The sequence below is a fragment of the Perognathus longimembris genome, chromosome 14, assembly GCF_023159225.1.
Source record: "Perognathus longimembris pacificus isolate PPM17 chromosome 14, ASM2315922v1, whole genome shotgun sequence".
In the NCBI taxonomy this organism is placed as follows: domain Eukaryota; kingdom Metazoa; phylum Chordata; class Mammalia; order Rodentia; family Heteromyidae; genus Perognathus; species Perognathus longimembris.
In genome coordinates, this window is record NC_063174.1 from 54,935,058 (window position 1) to 54,950,242 (window position 15,185).

The following is a 15,185-nucleotide window of genomic DNA, read 5'->3' on the forward strand; positions in this document are numbered from 1 at the left end:
CCCTTGGCTTTCCTGAACCTTCGAGGGGGCAAATAACCTAACTAGTGAATGTAAGAATAGAAGGGTCTTAGGACTCACTTTTGCATGGAAAGCATTTTGAATTTTTGAGATCAAGGGGTAATATGAATACCAAGTATTGTGGATGATTGATCCATGATTGAGGAAAAACTCATTTATTAGAAGTATGTTTTCTTTAATATATTCAGTCATGAGTAACTTATTGACTAACTCCTATAGACAGACATATTTAGCTATATGTTTTAGAGCTCTTAATATGAAAGGAACAATAGTTATTTATTATAATTTAAACCAGGTCCTTACGACCTAAAATGTACAATTAGTATATTTTGTTACTGGCAAATATTCAGTGACTGATTATCTGATTTTGTTTTGTAGATCTTGGACAGTCAATATTTTATACAACCACATGTTTGCTACCCTTTCTCAATGATGATATTCTAAGTACTTTGCCCTACACGATGATTTCAACGTTAGCTACCTTTCCTCCATTTCTGCACAAGGATATCATTGAATACCTTAGCACATCTTTTCTACCAATGGCAATATGTAAGTTCAATGTTACCTAATACCAGATTATTTTAATGTATTATACAAATGGAAATTGATTTTTATAGGCTCTTGATTTTAAGATTATAGTATTATAGCTTGCTATGACATATGGTGTGATTTAAATTTAGTCATTTCAGCATTGATATTATGATGTAGATCAAATAAATGAAAGACAATACTTGGTTTGATTTTGTAGAATAGTAAGAAAGAATATGTCCAAACAATCTATACTTCATACTTGTAAATTACAGTATCTTAAATTTTTTTTTCCTTTATTGCTGAAGTGAAGAGGGATTACAGTCTCATATGTAAGGCAATGAGTATATTTCTTGTGCTAAGTGAAATGAACTCCATGTTATGGAAACAAGTGTTATATCATTGTTGTCATTATTTTCAACATGCCATGTGAAATCATACCCTTTTTTTTTTCTCTCTCATATTCCCTTCCTGTGGTACACATGTATCAGACCTAGGGAAGGCAAAGGGAATACCAAAATCGAGAGACAAGGGATAAAAAGATAAACAATTCCAACAGCAATACTTGCAAAAACCATTTGGTGTAAACCAACTGTATAACTTATGGGAGGGAGAGGGAAGGGGGGGGAGGTAGGGAAAAATGAGGGAGGAAATTACAGTATCTTATAGCACATTCGAAAGAAGTATAAAGGGTGTTTCCTCTAATGTAGAAATTCTCATTTGCATCTAAAGGCAATACAGTATGATGGAAAGAACAACAGATAGAGTCAGGATGTAATGATTCTAGTCCCCACTCTGTGGCCAATTACCATGTGATGTTGGAGTTCAACTCATATAGTTGGAACCTCACCCAGAGACTGATGATGATGTTAGCTTCCCTCATTGGGGTGTGTGATGACAAATGAGTCAAAATTTATGAAAACACAGAAGGAAGCTGAGGCCTGCAACTCATGTACAAGGTACAGTTAGAAACAGGTACTGTTTCTAACCAGGTACTGGTGGCTCATGCCTCTAATCCTAGCTAATTAGTAGGCTGTGATCTGGGAGATGATGGTTTGAAACCAGCATGGACAGCAAAGTCTATATGACTTCATCTCCAAAATAACCAGCATAGCTCAGGCTGGAAGTGTGACTCAAATGGTAGAGTGCCAACTGAGCAGGCAGGCGGAGCAAACATGATGTCTTGACTGGTACTGCCAAAAAACTGGATTTTGAATTAATTTGTTTAGTGGGTAATCTGGCAAACATTGTGGATTTAGGAGTCAAACAGATCTAGATTCAAATCACAGCCCTTCCACTGGCTTGTGTGACCTTAGGCAAATTACTTAATTTTTCTGTTTGTTACCTATAAAATGAGAATACTAATCATAGCTGCTTCATGAAGTAGTCATAATGATTAAAATCATTAAGCCAGAACACTGGTAAAGTGTTGATACAGTGCCTGGTATACAATAACTGTTAGTTGGGCTGGGAGTATGGCCTAGTGGCAAGAGTGCTTGCCTCCTATACATGAGGCCCTGGGTTCGATTCCTCAGCACCACATATACAGAAAATGGCCAGAAGTGGCGCTGTGGCTCAAGTGGCAGAGTGCTAGCCTTGAGCAAAAAAGAAGCCAGGGACAGTGCTCAGGCCCTGAGTTCACGGCCTAGGACTGGCCAAAAAAAACAAAACAAACAAACAATAACTGTTAGTTTACTTCTCCCTTTAATTCTTGTTCTATAAACACATCTTTACTAGTGACATACAAATCTTACCAATCATTGTTTATTATTTTATTTTTATGTACTTTTAGTCTTATTGAAGTTGTTCCCTATCACCAGCTGGCAAACATGTATTCTTTTTGAGTTACAGTGGTGTATTTTACTAACAAATTTGGTTTTAGGAATTCAGTTGTGATTTTATGTCTTTTCAGCAAATTTGATTCCTGCTCTAGTTATATAGCAATTCAGAAAAATTAAGACTGACCATTCCATTCAAGTTACAGAATATGTGGTTAATTTCTTTTTGTCTTATAGATAAGTTTGTTTATGGATATATTCTTAGAATTATATAATCTTGTTTTTAGATAAGTAATATTAACTGTTGGGAACAGACATGGACACTCTTGTGTTTTGTTTTTTTTTGAAGAATAGCAGGTGAAGCTATATCTTCATGGTAATAAATTAATTCACTGAATTCCTACTTTTAAGGGATAAGGTAAAATTTTGGGAAAGTTACCGAATATAATAAGCTTCTGAAGTTATACTTAAGATTGACTAGACATTGCAATATCGGGGAATTCATTTCTTCATAGTTGGTCATTAATATCTACTTAATTAGAAATAGAGACCCCCAAACACACCTATTTTGTATTAGTATCTTTGAGGGATTCAAATACAAAGGGATTTTAATTCAACATAGCACATTTTGAGTACAATTCATCTTAGTCACTGTTGTCCTGTGCATTGCCAAACACACCTTATAAAATCCTTACTTAGGAGGCACTTAACCTCGACAACTGAGGAGAACAAGTAGTTGCTTTTATAAGTTTGTGTAAATTATAGTGTTTATTTTTGGAGTTAATTGATGTTCATTTAAGAGTATGAACAAGTCACTCCATATCTCTGAGAATTTTTTTTTCAATCCTAAACAAAGGTTTGGGAAAAAATCAATCTTTAAGCTGATTTATGGCTTAATAATTCTGGGTTAAATACCATGAATCTTACTTTCTGCAACAGGCACAAATCTTTATCTAACTCAGTTGTTGATCTCATTTATTTGTTTATTTTGTTGTTCTAGGTTTCTTTTTTCCTTGGGTTTGACTTTGTGTCTCATCTCACTCTGGTAAATCAGTAGTAGCCACTCTTTGTTACTTTTAAATCTCTGAAATTAAATTATAGTACCAGCCTTTACAGCCATATTCTATTATACTAGTCAGTTACTTATTTTTGTGTTTGTTTACAAAATAGACACAGACCCAAAGATACAGGCATCTTTATGCCATCTCTGTCTATAAACCCAGCACTTGCATTTTAAAATAACTTCTTTAAAGGTTCTGCAGAGAAAGTATCAAGTTATTATAAAAATTTCCCTTGACACAGCTTTCTTCTTTAACTTCTTCCATAAGTATAACTTCTCTTTATTTCATGTGTATGTAATACACTTTGTTTATAAAAATATTTTAAAAGAATTACTAAGAATTGAAAGAGACATTTGCATGTCACCATGGAAACCTTTTTCAAATAAAGGATCTGTGATTTGTGGACTGAACTGAAATATGGATGTTTGGATGATGGTGCTTTGATAGAGGAGGAAAAAAAAACTCCAGCTTATTTTAAATGGAAAGACTGTTCCAATTGACTCTAGTTAACTAAGGCTGCATTTCTTTCTACAACAGTCTTTGCTATTTAGCCCAGGATGGACTCAAACTCATGATCTTCCGGTTTCTAGATTATATCATTTTAAAGATATTGATAAAGCTGAGGAATTATGTGAATTTAAGGTGTTCCTAGTATACTCTGCTATCCTGGACTATGCTGTCTAATCCAGTTTCTTTTCTAATTTAGATTATCTCAAAAAGTCACTCTAGAAAAAAAGGTGTTCATTTGAACCTTTGCACTGACTTAAAAATAATCTGTAACCCCTCTGTACATCACCTTGACAATAAAAATTAAAAAAAAATAATATGCCGGGTGCTGGTGTCTCATGTGTTGAATCTTAGATACTCAGGAGACTGTGAACTGAGGGTCACAATTTAAAGCCAGCTCAGGTAGGAAAGTCTGTGATGCTCTTAGCTCCAATTAAGCACCCAAAATGCCAGAAGTGGACTGGTAGCTCAAGTCGGAGAGCACTAGTCTTGAACCAAAAAGTTCAGGGAAAGCTCCCAGGCTCCTGAGTTCAAGCATCTGGCCCCGCACCAAAAATAAAATCATATATTCCAGGCTATTGGCCATGTATTATTTTTGTTTTTATTACTGCCTGATACTATATATGATATACAATGTGTTTTTATAGTCTTCCAAAGAATAATACTACATAGAAAAAATAAAGGTATTGATAATATTTAAATAATCTTTAATATAAAAGGCTTTTATTAGCTAATGACTGTATTTATACTGTAGGCCTTACTGTAAGAATTTTATTGTTAAATTGTGAGGGAGCTGAACTTTAATCCTTTAGCTGTTGAAAAATTTCTCATTTTGTCAAACCTTTGTTTCCTTAGTTATAATCCTGTCAATAATCATAACTTCTCCTATGTACATTCCATGCTTGTTGTTAAGATTATAACCAATGAAAATGATCTTGACCAGTATCTATATACAAGTAGTCTGTATATTTGACTAATCTATATACTAGTATATATGCAAGGGTAGAATGAATAAAATGCACCACAGATGTGTAATTCTAACCCAAATAATGTTAATATTCTGCTGAAATCTACATGTTGTTTTGTTTATTTGTTTTGTTTTTGTTGCCAGTCCTGGGGTGTGGACTCAGGGCCTGAGCACTGTTCCTGGCTTCTTTTTGCTCAAGGCTAGCATTCTACCTCTTGAGCCACAGCGCCACTTTCGGCTTTTTTCTATATATGTGGTACTGAGGAATCAAACCCAGGGCTTCATGTATATGAGGCGAGCACTTTACCACTAGGCCATATTCCCAGCCCTACGTGTTGTTTTGAAATTTAATCTTTTTAAATATTACTTGTGGCAGAATGACATCTACTAGAAGTTGGGATCTGTATCCCTTAGTTTGTTATATAAAAAAATAGTAGTTATTATAGCAGGTTTTGTTCTAACTGAAGAGTACTTCCAGTGTTAATGGAAGTGCTTCCTCCTTTTTCTCTCTCTCTGGTTCTCTCTGTCTCTCTCTCTCTCTTAGGTTGCCAGGGGTTCAATCCAGGGTCTCATGCTTGCTAAGAGGCCCATTACCACATAAGCTACTGTACTAGTCCCTTTTTGTGTTGGTTACTTTTGAGATAGGTCTCACTTTATGCCCAGGACAGCCTGGAATGCAATCCTCCTATTTTTGCTTCATTTTTTCTCTGGGGTGATAGGCACAAGACACTGTATTCAGCCACCGTGCTTCCTTCATAGCTTGGGACAATACATGCACATCACCATTCCCACCATTGTTTGAAATGAAATCTTAAATTTTTTTTAACATAAATTATTTATTGACCACTGTGTACTGCTATTTACAAGAAAGTAAACAATATGCAGTTAGATGATGTTCTTATTACCACAAAGTTGTTTTCCTGCCTTTTAGAGAACCAGCAATCCAAAACTGGTTAGATAGATTGAGCCTTCATATGATGAACGAATTGGAGTAAAGAAATAGCATGTAGGTCAATAATTATAAAATTTTGTTCACTCATTTATGTCAGCGGGTCCTAAATTGTTAGCATCTTTAACAAGCTGACCGCATTTCCATGAGCCAAGTCTTAGATATTTCATGACTCACAACCTTTTTTTTTTTTTTTTTTGCCAGTCCCAGGCCTTGGACTCAGGGCCTGAGCACTGTCCCTGGCTTCTTCCCGCTCAAGGCTAGCACTCTACCTCTTGAGCCACAGTGCCGCTTCTGGCCGTTTTCTGTATATGTGGTGCTGGGGAATTGAACCCAGGGCCTCATGTATACGAGGCAAGCACTCTTGCCACTAGGCCATATCCCCAGCCCTCACAACCTTTTAATACATAAATTTCAGTACTCTGTGAAGGAATGGCTTACAGGAGCTTTTAAATGTTCATTTAATGTTGCTTAGCTAAAGGAAACTAGGATTTTCCTAGTTCTCTCGTCTGAATGGGAACATAGTTGGTAGTGATAAAAATTTCCCTTTCAGGGAGTTTTGCTTAACGAACTGTAATTGCATTTAGGAGAGGCAGGGAGGATCTCAATTTGAGTCCAATCTGGGCTACATAGCAAGTTCAAGTACAAGACCTGCTTGAGATGCCTAGTTATACTGTCGAAAAGTAAGCGCTGTGGGTAGATCTCAGGGGTATAACACTTGCTTAGTATTTGTAAGACCCTGGGCTTGATTCCCAGCATCTCAAAACAAACACCTCCCACCCCCAAACAAACACACAAAAAACAATGATGTATTTTATACCCCCTCCCCTCTCTCTCCCAGGATAGTCCTTCAACATAGCTGTTAAAGACAGGTTTTGATTGAGTAATGGCTTAGAACTCTCCCTAAAGTATAGAAAAACCTGTTTTGAATACAGAGAAAATGTTAACATATTAAGTATTCTTTTCTGGTAAAGAAGTTACAGAAGGCTTTTATTTGTTGAAAGTAACCATTGCTATTGATGCAAAAAACAAAACAAACCCCTCACACATTCCCCATACTGTTTTCAAAACCAACACATCAGACTGGATTTTCATTCAAATGTATTTCTTTACAGTATGAGTTAAAAATCTAAGACTTACATTGTGTGTGTGTGTGTGTGTGTGTGTGTGTGTGAACACAAACAATGCACTCAGTTACTGAGCTTCATCTTTTGGACAAAAATACCAAGTTACTCTTTCATAAAGAGCAGTTACAATTTGAGGATACTTTATTAATCTCCTTTCCCCAGGACCGAGTCAGCCTCATCTGAATCTTTCCATTTCGTTTCATTCCATTTCATAAGAAATGCTCCACATTTGACTGACACAAGTATTCATTTAGTATCAAGGCCCCTGGCAAAGCTCCATGGTTTGTCAACAGCATCTCTTTTCTTCTTTGACTTGAAATCAGATTCACTGTCAGATAAAGATTTTCTTCTTTTTTTTTTTTTAATGTTTTTTTCCCTCCCAGATCTTTTGAGAATTGAGAAATACTTCAAATTACTCTGAACAGTCTTGAATTTTCTTCAGGTATTAAGTCTTTTCAAGTATTATCCGTGTCCATGAATCCCTTCCACTTTAGTAATCCGTCTACTTTTTCAGATGCCACTCGTCACTTTTCCTACCACAAATTCTTCAGGCTTTGCCTCTTCAGCTTTTTTGAAAAACTCTTTCCATTCTGTTTCTCTCCCATGGTTTGCACTGTAGTTTTATTGGAGGCCGTATTTAATTGCGGACTTGGGAGAGCTGTTACGCTAATGCTCCGGGCTTGCAGCATCCTCTCGTGAACTTGTATGGAACGTCAGTCCTCTGATTGCTGACTCCCAGCAAGCTAGGATTACAGCTTCAGCTACCGTGCTTGGCTTGTTCCTATGACTTTTCATCCAATCTGTAGTGTGTGTGTGTGTGTGTGTGTGTGCGCACGCTCATGTGCATTTGTGTGAATGCCAGCCAGCACTGGACCTTTAACTCAGGGACTAGGTGTTGTCCCTTTTGCTTTTCACCTAAGGATGGTACCCTACCCCTTGAGCCACAGCTCCACCTCCCGCTTTTTGCTGCTTAATTGGAGATAAGAGTCTCATGGACTTTCCTATCCCAGTTGGCTTTGAGTCACAGATCTCAGCCTCCCAAGTAGCTAGGATTTATGGGTGTAAGCTCCTGGTGTCCAGCTTCCAATCTGTAAATATTTTCACGCTACATAGACTTCAGGGTCATTTCTTAGTCTTCTTGTTTAACTGAAGGCATGGCCCTCTAATACTGAAACCTCTAAAGGAGTACGGTTACATCTGTTTGCAAAATGCAAGACCGGTCGAGAGGGATTATTTATCAATCCAGGTAATGCTGTCTGGCATCAGATTGTGTTGATGTTTTTTCAAGTCGACTGTTCTTTTTACCCTTTAGAAAAGTGTAAGGTCAGTGAGGATTATTTTCCATATATTCTAACTCAGATCACCACCTCTCATTTGAATCAGTCCAATGGCGTCTAAATTGGTCTTTCAGCTGCTTCTTTAAGCCCTCCTACTGCTCCATACAAAAGTTGGAGTTGCCCTCCGAACGTGTAAACCTGATTATGTCACATCGCACATCCAAACAATTTAGCTTCCTGTCACTGTTGCCAGATTCAACAACCTCACAAGGCTCTCTGCCTTCCTCAGTGCTTTTACCACTGCCTTTCAATGTGACCACCCTGCACCATGTGTGTGGACTTTTTGCAGTTCCAGAAAGGCACTGAACTTTTGTGTTTGCTCTGTGTATTTTCCTTTGTTTCCAAGTCCTTCTCTCACATGGTCACGTGATTTATCTTCTTATCTCCTTTGTCTTAAGTACCACCTCTCTTAGGATGTCTTTTCTTACCTTCAGACCTAACATAGGATCTTCCGTCACTTTCTATCCATTCCCCTGTGTTGCATTATGTTTCTTATTGGTACTGTTTGCCCTTCTATAACAGTGTTGTTCATGGAACTTTCTGTGATGATGGTAATGGTGTATAAAAATTTATACTACCCAATACAGTGGCTGTCAAACTGAATTTTGAATGTTATTTGATTTTAACTAATTTAAATTTAAATAACCAGTTTTGACTAGCTGCCACCGCGTTGGGTAACGCGGTTCTAACAGCCAAGCTCCATAAGAACAAAGACTTGTCTTTCTTACTATTGAGTCCCTCGGGCCCAGAACAGTGTTTGGGACATAGGAGGTCCTGAAGAAAATACTGTAGTAGAAATAAATGACTAGCTCATCAGCTATGAATTCCAGTGATTTGGACTCTAATCCAGTAATTAAGCTGGCTACACGCATGAAATAATTTAATCTGTTTTATAAAATAGCTTTTCCCATGTACTTACTTTTTTGGGTGAGTTATACACCATAATACATTTGAAACTATAAAATATAGGAGCATATTATGGGATTGATACTACCCATGGAAAGAGAGCATGACTATAATGATTGTATGGTAGTACTGTGAAGATATGTCTGAAGAACTTTTAATTGCATTTCCTGAGCACAATATTAAATGTAAGATGTTCTTATTTGTCTATCATCTCCCTTCTATGATACGTATTTTTGTGTTTTTATACCCTTATAGAAACTAGGGACAAACTGCATATCTATCCTTGTAATGCCTTTAAACAAGATTCAATAAATGATATGCACGTTTGCATGTTTATTAAGTTAGAATTGTGGTTATTTTATTCAGTCTAGTAGATGGCTTTGAAATTGCAAGGTCCTGTCTGTTTATGTAAGCACGGAGCCAATTTCCTGGGGCTTGAGCCAAGAGAACATTTTTGGTTTTGTGGCTGTCCAGACTTGAAGGACAACATGGATTTGTAGGGGTAACAGGGACAGCCATGGGTCACTGAGCCATTTGAGCAGTTCTCCAAGCAGATGTCACCTAAATCTTCTTAGACAGCTGGACATTTCCCATTCGAAAAGGCCTCAATGTTTCTCAACTTCTCTTAATGGTAATTTTCATTGTTAGAAAACACTTATTAAAAATTGGAGATGAATTTAAACAAAAGTGAAGACACTTGTTCTCAAAAGAGTGATGTAGATACGGATATGTTTCTCCCCCCCACCCTGAGTTAGTTTTAAAACAAAAGACATAAGAATTATTGTATTTGACATTATTCTTTCCACTGTTGGATACCTTACTGGGCAATTCTTTTCTTAATTTCTCCTCCCTCTAACTTCTCAAAAGGAGATACAAACCAGGTGCTGGTGGCTCATGCCTGTAATCCTAGCTACTCAGGTGGCTGAGAGCTGAGGATCATGGTTCAAAGCCAGTCTTTAAAACCGGCTAAAGACTGAGAGGAACTGTGTCTTGTTTTTTAGTATCTGGCTCAAAGTTTGTTTTGCTTGGTTGGCTATATTAATTAATCAACTTTGCCATTAAAAGCAGAAGAAGGTGTGGGCTTGTATAGCCAAACCATTTTTCTATTCAGATTTTTGGAGCTTGGTGCATAGAAGCCTATAAAAAGAAGTTCTAGCTGGACACTGGTAGCTTATACCTGTAGTCCTAGACACTCAGGAGGCTGAGATCTGAGGATTGCAGTTAAAAGCCAGCCTGGGTAGGGTAGACAGTGAGACTCTTATCTCCAGTGAGTCAGAGAAAAGCTGGAAGAGGTGGTATGGCTCAAGTGGTAGAGTAGTAACCTTGAGTGAAAAAGCTAAGAGACAGCTCCCAGACTGAGTTCATATCTCCATACACACACACACAGTGTACTTGTCTCCATATTATTTGCCTAATTATTAATAACATATCTATATTGTATAGCTAGACTAATTTATGTACATTAATATCACTCAATAGCGAGTTAGATACCCTGCTACAGTGAGAATATGAACAAACTCAAGTTAAATGGAGTTCCATTATGGGTGTGTTTTTCTCTCTCTCCCTTCCTTCCTTCCTTCCTTCCTTCCTTCCTTCCTTCCTTCCTTCCTTCCTTCCTTCCTTCCTTCCTTCCTTCCTTCCTTCCTTCCTTCCTTTTTTATTTTTGTCAGTTGTAGGGATTGAACTCAGGGCCTGGCACTGTCCCTGAGCCTCTTTGTGCTTACGGCTAGTACTCTACTACTTGAACCATAAGGCCACTTCCGGTTTTTGAGTGGTTGATTGGAGATAAGGGTCTCATGGGGACCTTTCTGCCCTGGCTGGCTTTGATCCGTGAGCCTCAGACCTCAGTCTTCTGAGTAGCTAGGATTATAGGCATGAGCCACCAGCACCCAGCTCATTAAAAAAAAAAAAAATAACCCTGCTGTAATGACCATAAGTCCACTTTCTTATTCCCCTATTATATGACAGGTCTTTTGTTAGTATTTTATTTATCTTATGTTTTACTATAGATTACTTTTTAGGGGTATAGGTGAGATATATTACCCACGGATTGTACTTTAATATAGAATAAAATAAAGCAGGTTTTGAGGTTGTTTTTAATCAGTGCCCCTGTCAAAGATCTTTTATGTACTCTCAGTATGCTATTCTGCTCATGCTTGACAATTTGGCATATAAGCCTAGGCATAAGAAGTTTCTCCTAACTTAATTTATCTCTAAGAAAAAAGTATTTCTATTTGAATCTTTGTGTGTATCTGGTGTGTGTGTTTGTGTGTATGTGTGTGTGTTTTGTGATGTGTGTATTACTGGGGATTGAACTAAGAGCCTTCTATTTGTGAGCTCTATCACTTGGACTACATCTCCAAGTTCTTTTGCTGTTAAGTTGTTTCTCGGCTAGTCTTCTGCTTTTTCTCAGGCCAGCCTGGGACTGCTGTCTTTCTATCTCTGCCTGGTGAGGATACAGATGAGGTACAGGTGTGTGACACCATACCTGGTTATATTAGAATTTTAGTAAAGGTCTACTTTTTGTGGGTTTCCTCTCAATTACTGTGTTTGGGCTAATAAAGTACTCTTAGGAGACTTAGTTCTGAATATTTAAATTAGTTGCCCATTGTATTCTAGTAAAAAAGAAAGAAATTTAAGGTACTGTTTAATAACCTTGTGAACAAGGCAATTAAAGATGTTCTCCGAGCAGTATATTAGTGGAGATCAGGATTTTACAGCAATTAGGTGAATTTTGAAGATGTAGCTTGCTTTTTTGGTGATTGAATATTGGTGGCATAGAATAAAATGTCCAGAAACAACATCATTCACAGATTCAAAGTGCTTTATTTCAAACAACTTAGATCAATATGAAGATGATAAGCTTTGGAAAATTAAAAAAAGTGACTCTCATGATAATGAAGACAATGATGATGACGTTTCATATAAAGGTTTGAATAAAACTATAAAAGCACATAAACATAAATTTTAAAAATTAACATAATAATTTATAATAGATTTTAAATTTGTATGTGTAATTAAGCAAGTTACAGATTATTGTAAGCTTATTTATCTGCGTTTCTAAGAGTCAGTGCACTCATGTTGCATTATAAACTTTTTGGTTTTGTTTTCTTACTGGGACATTCTTCAACTTGACTTTATATTTGGACACATAATGGGTTTTTTTCTTTTCCATCTGGAAATAAACATATTGAGAGTAGAGATCACATCTAAGTATTACTTAGATAAAAATCTTTACATCATATTCTAGCTTTGTTCCTTTTTCATGTAGATCCTTTGTAGGATTTATATAGTTGTATACACCTGTAGAAATGTATATACAAGGAAAAATCTTTTGGTTTTACTTGTCCAAAACTCCTATTGGCTTAGTTGAGACTATCCCCACCTCCCCCACCCCCTGAAGGGCTTCCCATAATAGATAAAAAGTAGCAGGTATACATTCATATATATATAGAAGCTGAATCTAATCAAAACCATTTTGGTTTCAGTGGGTTCCTCCAGGAGAGAAGGTGTTCCTGCCCATGTTAATCTTTCTGCATCTTCTATGCTAATGATTGCAATGCAGTACACATCTAATCCAGGTAAGTTGAAATCCGAGCATTTTAGCTAATTCCAAAACCAATCTTAGGCTAGACATAAAACAAGTAAGCTAAATGTGTTCATGTTATTTTCTTGGTAGAATAGACAATTGGAGTTGTGTAGAAAGCATACCTTTGAATTAGATTTCTTCTATTGTAGTGATCTTGTGTGCTAGTGATATATTTAGAATGTTATAGGATAAATTTTAGAACACTAGAGGGAAATTGATTGGTTATAACTGTATAGAAATAGTTAGCTTAGAAATATAACAATCATTTCTGGTTCTAACATAACTACTATTAATAATTTGGCACATTTCTTACTCTAATGTCACAGAAATGTCCCTGAACATAAACTTTTCACTGCATTTCTGATTATTTCAATAGGATAAATTAATGAAAGAGATTCCTGGCTTAAAGGGTTTGAATAAATGTCAATATTCTCACTAGTTGTATATGAAAGTGCTTGTCTCATTGTGACCTGTCATTTATTATTGTCATAAAATTTGTATAGAGTTAAATAGATGAAAGATAAGAAGCTATTTTGGTTTTTGTGTCACTATTTTGGACGGGCTTTTCCCTGATTTACTGTCTGATTTCTATTAATAATGTAACTGCATTTAAGCTTTGGGGAAGTGACCTAAAAAGCTTCTGTTTAAGTCATAGGCAAAGCTATGAATTTTGTTCTTATTTTCTTTAATATTTATTTGGAAAGTGAGCAACTTTCCTGCAACTGTTTTTAGCCTTCTATGGAAGTAGAATAATAATTACATTTTACTCAGAGCGAGGAAAACTTTGTCTTTTTTTTTTTTTCACTAGGAGATGCTCTAAGCTTTATTTGTTGGGAGAATAAAAGTAAATAGCACAAGGCCAAACCTTTACACATATTTTACAGTGACTGACATTATTTTTTAAAGTTTGCTACATGAATGTTGAAAAAATACACAGCAATTGGAACTTCATTTGTTGTTGAAGTAGTGTGTACATGTTTGTGTGTGTACCAGTATCTGAACTTTAGACTTTACTTTATACTTTTGCTCATGACTTCATCTTTTAACTTCAAAAATCTTAATATATCTTACTCTGGAGTGTCTGGGTTTCTCTTTCTTTCTGTTTCTTTCTTTCTCTCTTTCCTTTTTTTCTCTTTCTTTTGCTTCCTTTCCTTCCCTTTCTTTTGCCTTGCTATGTTTCCTCTGTCTCCCGAAGTTAAAGGATTCTTCCTCCTCAGCCTTCTGAGTCACTGGGATCAAGGCATGCGCAACCATGTTGGTTTTTATCCTTTATCTTGGTCTGTTTGTGTTACCATAACAAACACAATATAATCCAGGTGGCTCAAAAACAGCAAAATTGTATAAAAAAAAATGATCTCATAGTTCTGGAGGCTGGGAACTCCATGATCAAAGGGATGGTAGAGTCAGATTCCAGTGAGGGCCTGCTTTTATGTTTGTGCTGTCTCTTCTCATGATGGAAAGGAGAAAGGACTTCTCTGGGGCCTATTTTATAAGGGCGCTAATACTATTCATAAAGGTTCTGACATCATGACTTGATCACCTTCTAGAGGCCTTACCTATTGACTATTAGAATCTAGCATAAAATGTTTTGGAGGGGGTACAAATATTCGACAGATAGCACTCAATCTCCCTCCCCCCAATTTTGCATCCTTTTCAAATCTTAAATACATAAATTCAATCCTAAAAACTCAAAACATTAATTTATTCTGAAGATGGGTTTCTAGACCCTATTTCCAAACCTCAGGAGTCCTGAGTTAGGTCCAGGCACTTGTTCCCATATGCCAAAGAAAGAGTTAGGGTGAAGGACAGAGAAAGATCTATGACACAGCAGCCATGGGAAGACAGCCCTTCAGTTACATCTTCAGCATCTTTCGGGTACAAACATTAGCTTCAGGTTAAATAGGAACAATTGAGCAGCTGTGCAAAGGTAAGCGTAATTAAAACAGTCCCCTAAACACAGATATGACCTGGTTGGCTATTGGCTTAGTTTGTTCTTAGAGGAGCTCTGGAGAAGTTGTTACTGCTTCACCAGTGCAATGGAACAGGAACAAGCGGCCTGACAGTGTAGTCTCCTGAGCTTTTGGTTGTTTTTATTAAGATGCTAAGATGACAGTGCTCATATGAGGGGCAGTTTGCCTTTCCTCACAAGATACTTAGCAGAGAATTGTGTTCTTCCTGGAGCTCAAAGTGGATGTAAAATTACTGAGACAAGGAGCACATATGCAAAAAATGAAGGAGGGCTTTGAGTGTTTAGCTTTTAGTTAATTTATAAGCCCCAGCAAAACCATCTTTCTTCTTACAATCTCTAAAGAATATTCTTCAAATAATCCGATTTCATAACTCACAAATTCTGCCTTCTACCAACCATTAGGACATGAACATAATTTGACCAAGTTACTTGCCATTGTATAACAAGGA

At 36.7% G+C, this 15,185-nt stretch overlaps 1 protein-coding gene across 1 annotated transcript in view; it reads left to right on the forward strand.

Moving 5' to 3' along the window:
• Positions 1-15,185, forward strand: part of Unc79 (unc-79 homolog, NALCN channel complex subunit) — a 220,870-nt gene that overhangs the window by 46,842 nt on the left and 158,843 nt on the right. The window contains 2 exon segments of the mRNA XM_048362115.1: positions 397-567; positions 12,667-12,759. Of these exon segments, the coding sequence (XP_048218072.1) occupies positions 397-567; positions 12,667-12,759 (264 nt within the window).